This window comes from Medicago truncatula, chromosome 2 (genome assembly GCF_003473485.1).
Source record: "Medicago truncatula cultivar Jemalong A17 chromosome 2, MtrunA17r5.0-ANR, whole genome shotgun sequence".
Classification (NCBI taxonomy): Eukaryota; Viridiplantae; Streptophyta; class Magnoliopsida; order Fabales; family Fabaceae; genus Medicago; species Medicago truncatula.
In genome coordinates, this window is record NC_053043.1 from 47,649,226 (window position 1) to 47,669,326 (window position 20,101).

The 20,101-nt window shown below is 34.1% G+C and overlaps 2 protein-coding genes across 6 annotated transcripts; both read left to right on the forward strand.

Moving 5' to 3' along the window:
* The first annotated feature begins 4,906 nt into the window (after nt 1-4,906).
* Nucleotides 4,907-10,414, forward strand: LOC11417600 (telomere repeat-binding protein 5). Of its 5 annotated transcripts, XM_024776765.2 has the most exons (11): nt 4,910-5,203; nt 5,394-5,455; nt 6,258-6,425; nt 6,524-7,451; nt 7,559-7,774; nt 7,871-7,933; nt 8,028-8,107; nt 8,187-8,431; nt 8,743-9,072; nt 9,350-9,413; nt 9,896-10,414. In XM_024776765.2, the coding sequence occupies exons 3-11, from the start codon at nt 6,345-6,347 to the stop codon at nt 10,070-10,072; spliced, it is 2,184 nt and encodes a 727-aa protein (XP_024632533.1). In that variant the 5' UTR covers nt 4,910-5,203; nt 5,394-5,455; nt 6,258-6,344; the 3' UTR covers nt 10,073-10,414. The 5 variants fall into 5 exon arrangements, with proteins under 5 accessions (XP_024632534.1, XP_024632533.1, XP_003597364.2 ...); XM_024776766.2 differs by lacking the exon at nt 5,394-5,455 and having other exon boundaries at nt 4,907-5,033; XM_003597316.4 differs by lacking the exon at nt 5,394-5,455.
* A 3,468-nt stretch (nt 10,415-13,882) lies between these two features.
* On the forward strand, nt 13,883-16,101 carry LOC11419120 (scarecrow-like protein 33). The gene has a single exon (XM_003597317.4). The coding sequence runs from the start codon at nt 13,956-13,958 to the stop codon at nt 15,876-15,878; it is 1,923 nt and encodes a 640-aa protein (XP_003597365.1). The 5' UTR covers nt 13,883-13,955; the 3' UTR covers nt 15,879-16,101.
* The last annotated feature ends 4,000 nt before the right edge of the window (nt 16,102-20,101 follow it).

Sequence of the window (20,101 nt, forward strand, 5' to 3'; positions counted from 1 at the left end):
ATGAAATTAAGGGTTGAAAACATTGGCTAGGGGGTATATAGAAAAAGTACCACTAGGGGGTATATAGCAAAATTAAGGGTTAAAAACTATGTTCATATTGGCGTCCCCATTGCGTTTTTCTATATAAACCCTTGCTATACACACCCTTATTAAAAACTTGGGCCCTTACAAACTTCGGCCCTAGGCAGTCACATCTCCAGCCAATATCTAAGGTCGGCCCCAATCAAGTTATAAGTCTAAAAACATAAAATTTGAAGTGTTAGTTCAGTGGTGTTAGTCAGGTACTCTCAAGATGTATAGTTTATTTTTTCTCAGAGAAATTTGTAAAACGATTATTATTGATGACTAGAAATTCACCTCACGAAGCGAATAAATGAAAAATTCAGGGTTCAAACTATACGTATCATATCATCATAACTATGTCAATTAAACTATGCTCACGAAGATACTGTTGTCATTTATTTTAGTTAATGAAAAACATTCCCCTTCCCCGATTTCGATTGTTTTTTAAAGTTCTAAGTTCATAAATAATTAATGGGTAGTGTTAACTTGTGCCCTTAAGGCACATGTTAAGAAACTCAAAAGAAGAAATATTCTCTAAAATTTTGTGCATTTAATTGATTAAAAATTGTGCATTGTCCTTACCAACTGAGTTAAGCTCACGAGGACTCTATATTTGAATCATTAAGGATACAAATTAGCATTTCCCATAATTAATTTATTAATTTGATTTTACCATCAACTTTTCAATTTCAAATTCCTATATTTTTTTTTATGGTGGCCGAGGTTTAAACCCCGAACCTTACATATATTATGCATTGTCCATACCAATTGAAGTAGCTTACATCAACAAATTCCTATATCTAATTTGCAGGATTGGTAAACTAGGTCATCTAAGAGGGAATCCTCCTCGTCGTAGAGTCTTTCTCATCTTCTTTCTACTTTTCCTATGTTGGGCGAGCCTGAGATCTGAATATGGCTTTTACGTCAAGTAATCCTATTAAAGTTACGTGAACTTCAATCTCCCTCAACTTTACAATTCATGCATTCCATTATAAATTAATTAAGCTTTCATATACCAATATGTTTTTGTAATAACACATATTAAGTATGTTATATTTTTTTAGAGTACATATTAGTATGTTAATGTTAGTAATAATAAGTATGCAGGTATTAAGTATACATTTGTCCTATCTCTGAAGGAATTAATTAAAGAAAATAAGTAAGAAATATATTTTTTAATGTTTGATTTTTCTTTTTAATTTTGTAATTTTTGCCACCTATCTACCACCAAAGTCTGATATCAAGTCACATCTATCATGAAAATTATGGAGATGGAGATATCAAACCCTCCATTTTCTCGTATCTTTATTCCTTAATAACTCTCTCACCTTAGTAATCAAACCATCTATATATCTCCTCTATAGTTAGGGTCTCGGAGTTATTAAGGAATATCTCATACTCCCTCCGTCCTAAATTATATGTCGCTTTGGTACTTTTACGCATATTAAGAAATCTTTAACTTTTGTGAAAATTAAATATGTTTTTCCTCTTTTACCCTTGGCAACACAATTACTCCAACTTGATTGCACCGTCCCAAATTCCTCCAACTCCAAGGCAATGAATTCACACGGTTCCTTCTCTCTCTTCAATTGGAGTACTAAGGCAATGAAATAATAAAACAATCCAACGATACCTCTTTCTCTCTTTATCTAACTAATACTTGTCTTTGTGTCACTTAATTATGGGTCTTGTTAACGAGTACTCCCGAGGCATTCTTTAAGCATATTAAATTAGGAAATTATTCTTTAAAAAAATTCAAATAGTTCAATTTCCAATGCAATGAATACATAATTTTTCATAAAAAATTATTATTTAAGACCCTTAAAGAGTGCTCCGGGGATACTCGTTAACATTTCCCCTTAATTATATTCGTTCATAACCTGACAATATAACATTTTTTTTAAGTTTAATGACTATAACCAATAATATAAAATAGTTTAGTCGCAGTGGCGAAGCTATAGTAATTTGTACGAGGGGGCCAAATACAAAGAATTATTTTGAGGCAAAGAAAAATTATCCTTTTCAAAATTTTATTTATTACATTTAAGGGTTAAAAATGTTTAATCACTGTAAATTTAGGTTTCAAGGAGACAAATATATTCATAATTGAATATTTGCTAAATAGACCAACAATTTATTATTCAACGTCAACGAATAAACCATTTGTACTAAACTATTGTTCATTTTGTTCGATTATCGATAATTTTATTGCTAAAAATGCTTTCATTATAGTTGTTGTAGAGACCAAAATTTCAAAATAAGACAAATAAGTTTATTAATTGTTTTTTTAACCTTTTAATTTATGCTAAATTTTTACAAATGAATTTATTTGAGGTAGCTAAAAATATATTATTGGGATAGCTAACTATATTAATATATTTATTTATTCAATGGAAATAAAAAGCTTGAGGTAGCAAAGCTACCCCTTGACTACAAAAACTACCGTGACGAAGAAGATTGTGGGAGAAGCTTTGAGGTTGTTCCATATTTTACAATGGTTCAGTGACATGCGCTTTGACAATGCGGACTTCACTTTAGATTCAAAGCTTACCACATATGCTTTCCTTCATCATCGCGTTAGCATTGCGAAATTTGGTCCGGTAATTTCATATTGTAGGAGACTTTTCTCATCGCTCACTTCACAAACTCTCGGGTTGACTTCAACGGACGACAATCAAATGAGATAGTTCATAACTTTGCGGGGGTTGTTACACTATCAGTTAATCCCATCATTTATCTTATAATGTACCTCATTGTATTGAACAACTTATTATTAATAAGATGATATAAACATTTTTCTTTTAAAAGAATAACTTTTAATAAAAACACGAGAATCTAGCTATTTTTGCATTAAACACGTTAATAATATACATTATCTTTCCAATATTATCTTCAATTATTAAGATAGATAAATGATTTGTAAAAAAAAAAAAGATAGATAAATGATAGATCGTTAATTCTCTTCTTTTAGTTAGGGATATTCTTGTAAAAAGTTGATTAACACACTCTGGTATTTTTTAAAGGAATAACACACTTTGATGAGGATGAGGATGTTGGGATGTTGCAGAGATCGGGATGTTATGTTGGATGAACGGTATGATTAGATGAGGTAGGATTAAGAATGACACCATTAGGGAGAGAGCGAGGGTAACACCTATAATAAAAAAAGTTGGTAGAAAATATGCTTAAATAGTTTGAGCATGTAGAAAGAAGTCTCTGTAGATGTCGTTGTAAGAGTATATCAGATGGAGGATTGTCAAGCCAAAAGAGACGACGGAAGAGCAAGAAAAACTATAAGAGAAACCATTATAAAAGATGTAGAGGTCCATGAGTTGAATTCAAATATGGTTTATGATAGAACACTATGACTTAATTTGATTTATTTAGCCGATCTCACTTAATGAGATAATACATGATTGTTGCTTAGAAGAACTCAATTATTTTAATTTTCCTTTTTGTTTTCTTAGTGGAAGATATTTTTGCAAAAACATTCCCAATTTCCCTTTCCCATTCAAAATCAATTGTATTTCTTAATTTTTTTTTTGAAAGATGTATTTCTTAATTTATTGTAAACTTGCTAAACCAACTATGTATACCTTCTCACGACCTCTCGAATAAAAAAAAAAGTAATAATCATCTTGATATTTGATCTGTAACGAGTAATCACAATAATCTCCTAAATATAAAAAATCAAAACAATCATTGATTATGCATTATGTTAGTCAAATACATTAAAATGCGTTGTTAGTATTGTCATATGAGTAGTGCTAGCAACACTTTATTTTAAACACTATATTTAATACTCGCTTTTCTAATTGACTTAAATCAATGTGGGTTCTACGTTTTGAAAATGGAACTCACGTAAAGTGGCGGGACATATATTGATTCATCCAATAAGAGAGTGAATGTTTGAGAGAGTGTTGAAAAGAGAGTGATGCTAGCATTCCTCATTGTCATATTAATCCCTTAATATAATTACTTATTATCATATTAGTTTTTACATGTACTTACTTACTTTCATATCAGTCTATATGTCAAAAGAGTTAATGTAAGCATTGAAAAACTATTTTAATATCAGATACTACTTTGAATAAAGAAGTACACAATCAAATACTATTTTAAAATTTCGATACTCCGAGGGATTATCTTGGCTAACTCATTATATATTTAGAGACAAAAACGACCATTGCTTTAATAAATTACACCCTCGCACCATTATTATAAGAAAAAAATAACTATTTAAATTTGTTGAATAACTGATGCATCTGATTAATATTATAGACCAGATTAAAGTTGTTATTTAATGACTAATTAAAAAATTCATTTTTTTTACAATAATGATTAAAGATTGTATAACTTTGGATGAATGAATTGCAAGTATAAATAGTACAATAATCAAGCTTCAGTTTTCCGCGATCCCACAGAAACAAAAATGAACATTATTCCGAATAAAAAAAGAATATTACTAGTTTTTACTAGTTTTACTACGTGCGTGATGCAAGTGCAATGAAGTGTGACAAAAATTTCTACAAGTACAAAACAAAATTTGAAACTAAAAAAAGAAAGTACAAATAATCAACCAAATTCAACTGAAGGTCAAAAATGTCAAAAAAGAAAATTTGAGTGAGTGAGTGACTAAGCGTCATTCACGATCAAGCGGACCAGAATCAGCCACAAGATCCAAAACTCATCCACGTGTCACCATCACATCAACCAAGTGATTGCGTGGAACCGGTCTAACGCTGTCTTCACCAGTAACCTGCTATATCCGGTAATGTTCGCTACAACAACCGATCGAACCGGTAACTCACGGTCAATGTTATAAACTCTTGGGGTTTAAGGTGGTTTTTTGTTTTCACAAGGGTTTTACTTTTTTGTCTCTCATAACAGAACTAACACGTTTCTTAGATTCATTTCAGATTCAACAACAACCATACCCAACAACGTTAATCCAATTATCTTGTTCATGGGTACTTGAAATCATGTTTTTTTTTTCTTTCTTTCCAATGAGTGAGACTTTTTTTTTTATTTGTGATGGAATCCGAATATACCCCGATCTCACATTTTGCATGAATTTGCCGAAATTTCAATTCATTTGGTGTTAAAGATTTGATCTTTGAAGATAATACTGTGGGGAAAGGTGATTTTTTTGTTGAATCTTTGATGGGTTTGATTTGTTTCCTTAAAATATGCTAACTTTTTTTTTGTTTGTTTTGTTGAAAGAGAGAAAAAAAAACTGTTGTTGGGTTTATCTTTGGGGTTTGAGATTAAAATAACGTTGTTTCTAGAACAAAGTTGAAATTTTGACATGTTTGGTTTTGTTTTGGAAGTGTTTGTTTGTGTGGTTGGGACACGTGAGTTTTCAGTTTTCGGAACACTGTTTACACAATTCGTGAGTTGTTTTTTCTCTCTCTTCATCTCTGTTTATGCATTCTTTTGGTTTTGTTGATCTTTTGTTTTTTGTTTAGTTTGAGTTTGTGTTGATTTGATCTTTGATTTCCATGTTGCTTGTGATAGGGTTTAATTTTTTTGCGTCGTTGTTTGGTGAATTGGTTACTTTTTGTGAGATCCGTTTTTTTCTGAGGTTTAAGATCGGTTTTGTGACCTTTGTCTTGTTTAGTCCTCTTTCTCGTGAATGTGTCTGGATTCTGGAATCTGGTCTTGTTTTGGAATCCCTTTCTCGTGTTCTTCTTCAACTTTTATGTCTCATAATTTTTTATTCTCTTTTTTAATTTAGTTTTTGAAGTTTTTTGAAGATTGTTGTATGTTACTGATAGATGAACCATTGCGTCTTCGTTTGAATCTGTTCTCATTGTTTACCAATTATTACTCCTAGGGTTTATTTTTTTAGTACTACATGCACTTATTCTCCCATTTGACGAAATGATTACAGATATTATCAATGGATTTTCCATTTTCGTTTTTAAAATTACCATGATTTATGCCTTCACAGTAATTGTTGTTGAATTTAGGCCTTATTAATCTCGTTTCTCTGATTTTCTCACAATTTTTGGGATGTCCTCCTCATGTAAGATATTTCCTCGCAATCAAGCATGGCTGCGAGGGAAAAAATGGATTAATGGAATGTGTTGCGTGAACAAACAATATGATTTGTCATTCACTTTCTTTATTCATATCAGCTTAACATAATGTGTTTGAATTTTGAAACATCGCGTTTGTGTGTTTAATGTCAGGCTTCCAAATTGAGACTGGTAGGGTCAAGCAACACTTGGCGTTGAAGTTTATTTGATCATTTCTTATTTTGGCATGGTTTCTGAGATATGGTGGCGCAGAAGAGGATAGATTATGGATTTGTTGGCTATCAGGTGCCAACAAAGCCGCGTGCCACACGATCACCTAGGGTAAATGAATTCTGCTTCGCTTATGGCGCTGATTACTATTATTTTCATGATTAACAAAACAATCCATGTAACTACTTTTTTTTAATGATTTTTCGTAGAAGAGGGATACATTTCAAAGAAGTGTGGAACACAATCAAATGTGTGCGATTGACTTATTGGCCACCGTAGCCGCCGGCACTTTATTGCAAGAGAAACAGAATCCAATCACACCCGGTGACGGATCATCGAAAAAAGATCAACATGGATTCGTTAAAGAAGAGGGCCAAGATACAAACAAACCATTCAAAGCCGAGCTTCCTAATGAAGCTAGTTGTGACAGAAGGCTTCAACACGGATTTGTTAAGGAAGGTTGCCCGGATGCAAATAAGTCGTTGAAAGCCGAGCTTTCTGATGACGTAAGTAGTGACAGGAAATGTTTCTCTGCTTTTTCTTCGCAGGTGTATGGTCAAAATCACTGTTCAAAGGAAAATCCGCATCTTGAAATTGATGGTCATTCATGCATGGCTTCTATAGTAACAAGTTATAGTTGCTCAGAGAGGTTGGTTGCTGACGTTTTGGTGGATAGGAAAAGCCATAGTGAAATGAAAAATATTACTAGTAAAGTTGAATTAGGATCCTCTGGATATCCAGATTGTAGTGATTGCAACTTAGATGTTGATGTAAGTAAAGTAAAGGATGAGCTACAAAAATCTGAAAAGGTACCGATCGGTACTGCGACTGGAGCGTGCTGTGTTGAGGAACTAATGGATGAAAAACCTCAAGCGCCGATCGGTTTAGGTGGCAATGCTAAGTTGTCGGGGTATAACGATAGTGTGCCTAGTAGCTCATTGTTCAAAGGTTGCAAAAATGTAACAGTAGTTAGTAGAGATGATGACGAAAACTTTTCAGGGTGTGCTCACCCTAGTTCAAAAACAAAGTCCTTTAGATCAAAGACTTGTATAGGTGATCAAAGAATAAGGAAAAGATTGGCTTCTAAATATCGGAAAGTTGCTCGAGAATCAAAGCACGAAACACTTTCTAACAATGGTGAGTTTGTGCTTAATTATCATATGAAATTACTTGCTTTCTTGTTTTGTCACTTATCGTGCTTTTTGCTTGTTTGCTAATCTGTTTTTTTATTTGAAACATGTTAGCTGTGGATAAAAATTTCAACAGAGTTTACAACAGTCAGAAAAATTATCATAAACGCCAAATATCTCAAATGAATATTCCTTTCAAAAAGAGGAAGATTTTTGACTGCAACTCCACTTCAAATTCTAATGGAAATATCAGAAGTGGTTGCACTTACTATTTGCCCAACAATGACACGAATCAAGGTGTTTCTTGTTCATCATCTCGGATGCGCAAAGGTTTTACTCTTAATTAATGAAATGCTCCTATTTAAGGCACTGTACTTAATGATCTCAAGAGTATTTTGCTGAGTAAATTCCAAATCTTTGATGCAGATCCTGGAAAGTCATCCCTGGAAGCATATCGTCATTCTGCAGTACGATCTAGAGATTCTCATGGTATGCGAAGATTGAGGGTGTTTTCTTCTATTACTCTGACTTGATTGATATCTTCCAAGAGGTTCTTACATGATGATGTTTTTATTTTACTCAGTGAAGCTTAGGATCAAATCATTTAGAGTGCCGGAGCTTTTTATTGAGATTTCTGAAACTGCAACTGTTGCCTCCTTGAAGGTACAATACAATTATATTCTGGCATATACAACTGGAAAATTCTATTGTGCTGCAGCTCTTACAAAATTTTGGTCCGCAGAAAGCAGTTATGGAGGCAGTGACTACTCTACTTCAAGGTGGATTGCGAGTTGGTATGATTCTCCATGGAAAGAAACTTAGAGATGACAGCAAAACTCTACTTCAAACTGGAGTTTCTCATGATAACCAGCTGGATGCTTTGGGCTTCACCTTGGAGCCTAATTCTTCACAAAGCTTACCACTCACATGTGCTAAAGATTCTCTTCATGTTCCTACTGCAGACAACATGCCTCTATCTTTAATAGGGTAATGCCTAACTTGCAATTGTTTGCATTAATGAACCCAACTACTTGAACTAGAATATGCTGTGTCAGTACCATCGGGTTCTACCGTAAGTGGTTGGTGCGTACCGCAGTGTGTGTGAGTGTTGTCAACCCTAAGGTACTGGGTTGATTCCTACTAAAAAAAAAAAAGAATATGCTGTATCAGTGTGTCTGTGGAAATCTCGATTTTCCTTGGAGATGCTGTCATTAAAATGTTATTGTTGTTGTTGTTATTATTATTAGTATTATTATTGATTATCATCGTTATCATCTAAAACAAGAATTAATATTCAGGCATACTTCGAGTCCATCTGTAATTTATCCGACTCCGATGATTCATGGTTTCTCTGATGCTGAGCATCAAGTAACCAGTTTAGGCAACATTGTTGAAAGTGATCATGATTCAGCACCTTCTTCCATCAACACATTAGGTGAAAAAAGATTGATAGGTTCCACAGAACTTGTAACTATTCCTGAAATGGATACGGAGGGACTAGCTATGCTACCTGTGAACCAGAAGCCAAAGCGAACTGAGATCTCACAACGCCGCCGAATTCGCAGGCCTTTTTCTGTTGCCGAAGTGGAAGCACTGGTTGAAGCGGTCGAGAGACTTGGAACTGGAAGGTAAGCCTTACAAATAGTATTTAGACTTTAGGGAGCTCTGCAAGAATTTATTTAAAACTTATTTGGATTTATATCACTTGCATAATATTTGGATAAACTGTTATAAATTAATTACTTAAAGAGTGCCCCGGGGGCACTCGTTAACATTTTCCTTACTTAAAACATGTCTATAAGTTGTTTTTAATTTATTTTCATAAGCTTGTTTTATACCAACGAGTCCTTAATCGACCATGTGCATGGCCCTACTAATTTACCAATGTGTCCTTAAAAAAATCAGGTGGCGTGATGTTAAACTTCACGCTTTTGATGATGCAAAGCATAGGACATATGTGGATTTGAAGGTAAATTTTTTGTTACCCTTTTGTATAAAAAACTATTTTTTATCATTAGATTGTATTCTCACTCAAACAAATCTTTAAATACAACGTGACCATCACACTTTAAGTCATTTTGGTGGCATGCTTCCTTATACATCTTCTGTTAACTTGTATCCAAATGCAAATTAGTTGTTCTATCAAGTCAAGTAATTGGTTTTGTATTAGGCAAGCTATTTATTGCTCCATTTATGTTGATTGCCTAATATTCTATCTAGCTAGTTTGATTAGTTTTACATAAAATTAGAATTTGATTTATAAATGTTCAATTGTCACATACATAATGTTTCACTTTTTTCAGTAAAATACAGCATAAGATACTGATGGAATGCATAAGAAAAGAAAAATGTCACTTTCAATTAGTATTGTATTGTATGATTTTGGTTTTGTCCTTATAATAGAAAAAATGGTTGGCATGTGATAATAATATTAGGTATTTGATAATGCAGGATAAATGGAAAACATTGGTACACACGGCAAGAATATCTCCTCAACAAAGAAGAGGTGAGCCTGTTCCCCAAGAACTTTTGGATAGGGTCCTCACTGCTCATGCATATTGGTCCCAACAGCAACAAACAAAGCAACAACAACTCAAGCATCACCCGGAAACTTGCCTTCTACTTTAATATGAGGGGGTGTTGATAGCAATACACCATATGATGTGACTTTGTAGATTGTTTTGGTTAGGTGTTACGGTTTCTGACCCTTGGTAATTTTTTTTTTTTTTTTTTGTATCTATGATGATATACATCACTTTTTTCTTTTTTCTGGGTACAATGTTTGTTGCTTTCTCTATATATCATGTAAAAAATTATAGTACAAGGAAGAAAGTGAAGCATAGGGGAGAATTTATGTAACATTCTCTTGCTCACACTATGGTTCTTTCCCTGTGTGGAGAGGCTATTTCTTGTAAGTAAATGGTTTATATGCAATAAAGGGCTTGCTAATAGAATTTCTCTTATGCCAAATTTACTTTTTCATTGTCTGTTTTATTATCTTCAAATAATTGATAGAAGTATTTTCACTGCTTGATGAGTGTATATGTAGTTACCTATTTTCTAAATGATCACCTAAACTATTAGGTTTTTTTTTGCCTAATTTTAAAAAATATTATTTTGGCGTAAAGGAAGACAAGACAACAAAGTTATCCCCTCCAATCCATGGCCAATGTTTGGTTATGTAATTGGAAGGGCACGTGGTTGCATGTGTTGAAAAAGGATAAAGTTTATATGCATATTCAAATATGTACCCAAAAGAATAATCTAATATTGGTTTATATGGAGCTAGTAACTCTATCATACATTGGATCACGTAGATGACTGCAAAGAATGTGTATGCCATGTGTTCCTTTGTTTCCATCGATTTGTTTTTAATTACATTTAGCAGTCAGAATCTTCTCGATGTTGCGGTCAACCCTTTTTAATTGTATGAGCTTTGATAACTGAACACAAAAATTCAGCCACAAAATAGACATCGTATCCTGTATAATTTTTTTTTCTAATTTTTTTATTTCTCTCCCTCTCCCACTGCTTCCTTTCTCTCTCATCTTCCACCAACCAACAACCCACCGTACCTCCTCTCCGGCCATCGACCACCGGCGACCACCACCATTAACCTTCTCATTTCGCGCCACCACCATCATCTCTCTTCTCCGATCCACTCGGATCTGTCACACCACCATCACCACTATCCCTTTTCTTTCTATCCCCTTCATTACTCCCCAATAATCTCGCCGACGTCGTTAAGATCTGCTTCGCTCTCTTAAAGACCAGATCTCACACCTTTGTTCTCTGTCGTCGTTAAACTCGCCGTCGCCGATAACCAAACACAAATTACCGGAAAGACACATGAATAGGAAAACTAGAATAAAAAAAGATGGAAGGAGGTGGTTATAAATACATCGGCGGCGAAGAGCGGAGGGGAGGGTGCAGCGGTGGCCAAAGAAAGAAGATGGGAAGAGAAGAGGAGGATACGACGTAGAGGGAAGGGAAAACAGAGAAGAGAGAAGAGCGAGTTTACAGAATTGCCCTTCATGTTGTGCTGAAAATTCAATTTTGTCTTTGCATTTAATGGAAATTACAAAATTGCCTATGGTGTTGTATTTGTGTCATGATTTGTGTGTTCGGTTATCATTTCTGTAATTGTATTTGTATGGGTAAATGTATGGGTAAATATATCGATATTATGGATGAATTTAATACATTAAAGGAGGGAAATGATGATTTAAAATTAAAAAACGCGTTTAATAGTGTGGATGGGAAAATCACATCCAAGGTGTCACTTACCTTGGAAGTCTCCCTCTCTTGGCTCGGTTTCTCTTAATGTGGATGGTAGTGTTTTCACGAGTTCATGTTCAACAGAGTTTGGGGGTCTTATTCGAGATCATGAAGGCTATTTTCTACATGGTTTCTATGGTAATATTGACCCCTATTGTATTTTACATGCTGAGATTCTTGCACTTTATCATGGTCTTGATTTGTGTTGGTCGACTAATTTTCGGCGAGTTATTTGCTATTCAGAATTCTTGAATGTAATTCAATTGGTTCAATATCCACTTAATATGTTTCACAAATTGGGTAACTTGAGTCAATGTTAGATTGTTGATTTGTGTCATACTCTTCGGAAAAACAACTCTGCTGTTGAGAAAAATTAGTACTTAGATACAGCTCCTTCGAATTTATCCTCCATATTGTTTGCTGATGCGCTAGACATCTCTTTTGTTAGGCATTAACTTTTTTTAGTTTTCTCTTTTCCTTTTCTCTTTTCCGTTTGTAACCAAAAAAGTGGTTTGCAAAACACTTTTAATGATAGCTTGAGAGGAAAAATATTGAGGGATTAGGATTAAGCAATTGCATAACTTAATAAGCTTTTATAATAAGTGATAAATGATAGCTTAAACAAACAAATAAATTTTATGTTGAATCATGAATTCATCTTAATAAGCTTTTTTTTTTTCTTTCATAAACTACTTTAACAAATTTATGAATAATACATAAAAGTTTATTTATTTGTATAAGTTCAAAATACAACTCAAAAGATTTTCAACAAAATACAACTTAAGTAGGAATCAAACTTGGGTTGATGAAGTAATTTTATAAGAAATAATTTTTGTATGAAATTTTGATTTTTATTAAGATTATATGTATGGATGTTTGTGACTTTTAAATAATAACAAATTATGTTTAGCTTTTATTAATAATTTAATAAATATAATAAAAATTCTTATCTTTTTCAATGACGCCAATAATATAACTTTCTTTCTTTTTGAAGGAAACAATATAACTTTCTTAAAAGCAACTTTGTTTAAGGGTATAACTCAAACAATGAAAAATCAAACCAAAAAAACATATATATTGTAATAAATTTGTACCAATATATAAAGGGAACACACTCTTTTTTGCTGAACTTTTTCTTCAATTTTTACCCTCCATAACAATAGAATTAACACCCACAATAATCCAACAATATTGTACATTATAAAAAAACTTATTTTGACCGGATATAAATAAATGTCGTATTTTGATATATCATTTTTTCTTCTAATATTACCCTACATTTAAATATTTTTACCATTTTATCATTTATTGCTAATAAAAATGAAAAGACAAACACTTTAGTTAAAATTCAAAAGTTCGAACATTTGTTCTCGTGAGTTTAACTCAGTTGGTAGGAACAATGCATAATACATATAAGGTCCAAAGTTCAAACTTCGACCACCATAAAAAACGTTTCGAACATTAGTCAGAGTCTTGACAACACCATCGGACAGTGTACACCAAAATGAAGGGAACTTCTACGGTACACCTCACAAATTGAGGTGTACCGGTACTCCTGCTTCAAATATTTACAATTTAACGATTATTTTATGAAATAAAGAGTTATTTATCAATATTTATATTTTATAAGACATCGTTTTATAAGAATAGACATCATTTCATTGGTTATAAGAATCATATTAAATTTTTAACATTTTCTCAGTAATAAATATTCTTTGTTATATGTAACAAAAATTAAAAAAATGTAAATTTTATTTCGTCGACACTTTCGGTAACTAAGATCTAATTATTGTAATTGTTAATGATAGAAAACAATTTTTTTTCTTCGAAAAAACAACTCGTTTCAATATGAATTTGATGATTTGGTGTACCGATACACTTAAATTTTTGAGTGTACCATAGAATTTGCCCAAAATGAATATATGGCCACACATGAAACAATAGAGATTAGCCCACTTCTACTCAGCGGCCCCACACGCCACATTTATTTTGCTTTGTGCATTTGCAGTATATATTGACAAACAAATAATTGACACACCATATCTTCTGAATTGGACACATGATTGGACACGGTTGATACATTAGTACACACCAAATCTTCTGAATTTAGCCACATATATAAATCAACCAACCATGTTCAACCTGGCACAAAAACAAATCTCAAATCCACTCCTTGTGACTCAAGAAACAAAATTAACAAACTTTCTTTGTTATAATTTGTTGTAAATGGTCGATGGACAAAAGAGTTGTTGGTCCACACCATGAACATAGTGAGAGTGAATTCTCTTCCACTATTTCCACTATTCTTGGTTTTATAAACAAATTTCTCATGGAAGATGATGACATAGAGGAAGACTACAATATGTTCCAACATCATGAACATGAGGAGTCTTCCACTGTTCTTGGTTCTATAAACCAATTTCTCATGGAAGAAGACTTTGAAAAAGAATACACTATGTTCCAAGATTCTTTTGCTCTTCAACTCACTGAGAAATCATTTCATGATGTTATTGTTCACACTCCTCCTGCTGCTGCTGGTCTTCCTTATTCTTCTTCCTCTTCTTCGTCTTATTCTTATTCTTCTTCCATCAAGCATCGACAAAACTACAACTATGTGCATAGCCCTAACTTCAGTGATTATAGTTTCAGCAGTGGCAGCACTAGCTCCTTTGAACCTGATCCAATTATAGACTCATACAACTATAATAACAACCCTTTTCTACTCCCAACTACTCTTCCATTTCCTCCTAATAACTTTGTTTCTCAATCCAATCCAACCCTTTTTCCTTCTTTCAACAATGCTCTTTCTCATGAGGTATTTAAGACAGAAAACTTTGAAGAAGAGCATTTTCTTAATGTGTCAGAACAAGTGAAAGTAGATGATAACAGCGAGTTATCAGAATTATTTGATAAATTACTTCTTGGTACTAAAGTCACAAAAGGGCCGCATCAAAACACAAGCTTCCAGCAGAATGAAGAATTATCAAACAGATTCGGTGGTTTTAGGAGAAAGAGAAGTTATGAGGAAGTTGTGGATTTGAGGACACTATTGATGCTATGTGCACAATCCATTTCTTGTAATGATATTTCAAATGCAAACCAATTATTAAACCAGATTAAGAAACATTCTTCTCCAACCGGTGATGGAACTCAAAGATTGGCATATTTCTTTGGAAATGCACTTGAAGCACGTTTAGCAGGAACTGGTTCAAAAATCTATAGAGCTCTATCTTCCAAGAAAAAATCTGCTGCAGATATGATAAGAGCTTACCAAGTTTATTCATCAGCATGCCCTTTTGAAAAGCTTGCAATTATTTTCTCAAACAATGCAATTTTGAATGAAGCAAAAGAAACAGAAAGTCTTCACATTATAGATTTTGGTGTTGGTTATGGTTTCAAGTGGCCTGCTTTTATACACCGTCTATCGAAAAGATCCGGTGGGCCACCCAAATTGAGGATCACAGGGATAGATCTTCCAAATTCATTGGAGAGAGTGAAAGAAACTGGTCTTAGGCTTGCAAGTTATTGCAAACGTTTCAATGTTCCTTTTGAGTACAATGGTATTGCAAAAAATTGGGAAAGTATCAAAGTTGAAGATTTTAACATAAGGAAAAACGAGTTTGTTGCTGTGAATTGTTTGTTTAAGTTTGAGAATCTACTGGATGAGACAGTAGTTTCGGAGAATCCGAAGGGTGCTGTTTTGGATTTGATTAGAAAGACAAATCCGAATATATTTATTCATAGCATTGTTAATGGTGGTTACGATGAACCTTTTTTTGTGACAAGGTTTAAGGAAGCTGTTTTTCATTATTCAGCATTGTTTGATATGCTTGATAACAACAATGTTGAACGTGAGGATCCTGTTAGGTTGATGTTTGAGGGAGACGTTTGGGGGAAAGATATAATGAATGTTATAGCTTGTGAAGGTTGTGATAGGGTTGAGAGGCCAGAGACATACAGGCATTGGCATTCTAGGCACATAGGAAATGGGTTTAGGTCTTTGAAATTGAATAAGCAGATTATAGATAAATTGAAGGGTAGGTTGAGAAATGATGCATATAATAGTGATTTTTTATTTGAGGTGAATGAAAATTGGATGCTACAAGGTTGGAAGGGTAGAATTCTATTTGGTTCTTCATGTTGGGTTCCAGCATAGACCTTCACAATATGTTGGGAGTAAATCAACATTTTTGTTCTTGAAAATTGTATGAATCAAACAATTCAGTTTTTGAAAAACTTGTATGAATCAAACAATTCAGTTTATCAGATTTGCAAAATAGAAAAGGTTGTATGTTTTTGATTTGAGAGATAGAGTTAAGACTATGAGTCACTCTAGTAAAATTTGAATCTTATTCACTATTCAAAGGTTCAATTCGTAAGACACCTCTACTTATGGACAATCTTAGAAGACAAAGGTTTAAGTCGTAATACACATTTGCTTATGCAATCTTAATAGAATTAGAAACCACTAGTCATTTTTAAATTCAAGTGTGAGATTGTTGGAGCACTTGAGTGTAAGGTGTGAATCGAAAAATTCCTAAGTCAACTCTTCCAATAATTGGTCATTTATGAGACGAGATAAAGCCATTGATTTCAAAATGGTAAAATGATCATAGCCATTGAATTTGTAACTTATCTGTGACTCCTCACCTATAATATAGCTCATCTCCCTAATTTATCTTTATCTCTTCTCCCTCCTTTAGCTTGTGTTGATGAGCTTTTTTTTTTGTCCCGTCGGATTTAAAGAGTGTTCATATGACCATAGTCCCTTTGAGAAATAACGTCCCTTCAAAATTAAAAATGTTCTTAAGAGCATAGTTCATTTGAAAATAAGTTTCTTCTTAAGATTACAATCCCTTTCGATATAAATTGTCCATTCGGAGATAAGAATGATCTTAAGAATATAGTCCCTTTCATTATATGAATCCCTTGAAGAAGTTAGAAGTTAGAATGGTGAAAACACCATATTGAAGTGGTCTCAGTACCATAATAGAGTGATATCGATACTATATTGAAGTGGTCTTATCACCATATTTTGAAGGTGTGTTCTAGAATGGATCCTACAATGCAATTAGACTTTGATACAGTTGCAGTTGAACTGTTTTATCACGGGGACGTCGTGATTGATAATTTACTTACACAATTTTGAGTGGTGTCACAAAACGTTTTAAAGAGAGCGACATAATCCGCGACTCACCTAATAATCTCTTTGATGACTGAAAATATTTTTGAACTAATTTTAAATTTTGTTCCAACAAATATTAAGTTCATCACTTCTAATTCAATATCTTCCATTTTGAATTTATGATAATGGTGAATGCACAAATACATGATAAAGATACTTAAAATCATATATATATATATATATATATATATATATATCCTTCTCATTTTTATGAAGGTGCGTATTAGCAAGATACACCTTCATAAGTTGGACAAAAACACCATTGCTTTTAAATTAAAAATAAATAAAATTAAGGGTAGCAATGTAATTTTGCTTCTTTTTGTATCTCTCTCTCACTTCTCATCCCTCCCACTTCTTCAAAACACAATGATGAAATAACAGAGACCACCAGAGATTCGGTGAGTTAACGCCGCCGCCACACATCTTGCCATCGAAAAGCTACTTCTCTTCTCAGATGTTTCGTGTCATCTTTCTTGGAAAAGAAGGACGCTAACTCAGACACATAACAGATGTCTGGTTCTCTTCCTCGGATCAATCCTCCCTCTTCCGATGCACACACTCCTCACACATATCTCCGATTCGGCGTCACCAAATCCGTTACCGGAACTGCTAATGTCGATTGCTGGGAGAAATTGAACACGGTCCACTCAGATCCAGAATTTTGTTATTAAAAGTGGATTCAGATTTTTTTTTTAATTAGTTAGTTCAGAAACAAAAAATAGTCATGAACTGGGCATCTTGATTAGTTTATCGTTTTAAATTCATAACTTAAACAAGGGATCTTCATCTTTTCTTGCTCGTGAATAGTAAGCTCCTAATATGTTAGATAGCAAGTTAAAGTTGTATTGGGGAAGAAGAGATGTGAGAGGAGTTTTGTTGTTCCCACATATACTATGGCTGTGCCACACCAGTAATTTACGCAAATACCTTCTCGGCAGTTAACTGCCGCCGGTTTCCTAGTTAACTGCCGAGGAAAATGTTTCATCCGATGAAACAGCTACCTGCTCCCCCCTACACACTATTTTTCATCACCTTCATTTCCAACCTCATTTCAATCCCAAAATCCATTTTTTCTATAATCAATTTTTGATCCAAAATCATTCAAGCATCAAGCATAGGAGGTATCAACACACTATTGACGTAAAAAAACAGGTATTGTGCGTTTTATTTGAGTCATTTTATGGGTGTTTTAGGGGTATCTACGTCAGTTACGTAGAACCCTGTCATGGGAATCAGGAAAACTTCGGTTGTTTAGTGCCGAGGAAAACCTCGGTAGCTAGGTACCGAGGAACTCTTGGTGAAAATTTTCACCACGAAAAAATGGCAGCCACTGCCAAATTTTCAAATTTTTTTTTCTTTTGTTTTTTTTTTTTGTGTTTTTTGTTTTGATTCATTATGGCATTGATGTTTATGCATTACTTAGTTGTTAATTCATATTTATGTGTTGTTTAATTATAGTAATGGTAAAGAATGTGAAAGATGTTCCGGGAGAGACAAAAGAAAATTTTGTCGAAAATTCCGGAGATGTCAAACCGCCTAATTTTGAAGCGAAAACAAACATAGATGAAGCTTCCGTCCATGTTGAAGCTTCAAAGTATGTTGGCGGCTCCGGTGTACTCCCACTTCAACCCCACGAGGTCGACACGGCTAAGTTTTTTTCAGACGACGTTAAGTCGAAAAATAGAGATGAATTGCTTGAGTGGGTGCGCCGACAAGCAAATAAGGCGGGATTTACCATTGTCACACAAAGATCAAGCTTGATCAATCCAATGTTCCGGCTAGTGTGTGAAAGGAGTGGAAGTCACATAGTTCCGAAAAAAAAACCGAAGCATGCGAACACGGGCTCAAGAAAATGCGGTTGCTTATTCATGATTAGTGGATATCAAAGTAAGCAAACAAAGGAATAAGGATTGAACATTCTTAATGGAGTTCACAACCATCCCATGGAGCCGGCTTTAGAAGGACACATTCTTGCCGGTAGATTAAAGGAGGACGACAAGAAGATCGTACGTGACTTGACCAAGAGCAAGATGCTTCCAAGAAATATTTTGATACACTTGAAGAACCAGAGACCACATTGCATGACAAATGTGAAGCAAGTGTACAATGAACGTCAACAAATATGGAAGGCAAATAGGGGTGACAAGAAGCCGTTGCAATTTCTAATCTCGAAGTTGGAGGAGCACAACTATACTTATTACTCAAGAACACAACTTGAAAGTAATACTATTGAAGATATTTTTTGGGCTCATCCAACATCCATTAAATTGTTTAACAATTTTCCAACGGTTTTGGTTATGGACTCCACGTACAAGACCAACATGTATAGGATGCCAATGTTTGAGGTAGTTGGGGTGACTTCAACCGATTTGACATATTCGGTTGGGTTTGGATTTATGACACATGAGAAAGAAGAAAACTTTGTTTGGGTTTTAACAATGTTGCGTAAACTTCTTTCGTCAAAGATGAATATGCCTAAGGTGATTGTTACCGATAGGGATATGTCTTTGATGAAAGCGGTTGCACATGTTTTTCCGGAAAGTTATGCATTGAATTGTTTTTTTCATGTGCAAGCTAATGTTAAACAAAGGTGTGTCTTGAATTGTAAATATCCTTTGGGCTTTAAAAAGGATGGGAAAGAGGTGAGCAATCGGGATGTGGTGAAGAAGATAATGAACGCATGGAAAGCTATGGTTGAATCTCCCAATCAACAATTATATGCAAATGCATTAGTGGAGTTCAAAGATTCATGTAGTGATTTCCCAATTTTTGTAGATTATGCCATGACCACCTTGGATGAAGTGAAGGACAAAATTGTGAGGGCATGGACAGACCATGTGTTGCATCTTGGTTGCAGGACCACAAACAGGGTCGAATCGGCCCATGCTTTGTTGAAGAAATACTTGGACAATAGTGTGGGTGATTTGGGTACTTGTTGGGAGAAAATACATCACATGTTGTTGCTCCAGTTGACCGCTATACAAACATCCTTTGGTCAAAATGTTTGCGTGTTGGAACATAGATTCAAAGATGTCACTTTGTACTCGGGGTTAGGTGGTCATGTGTCTAGAAATGCTTTGGACAACATTGCTTTGGAAGAAAAACGTTGTAGGGAAACATTGTGCATGGACAATGACATTTGTGGTTGTGTTCAAAGGACATCTTATGGACTACCATGTGCATGTGAAATTGCT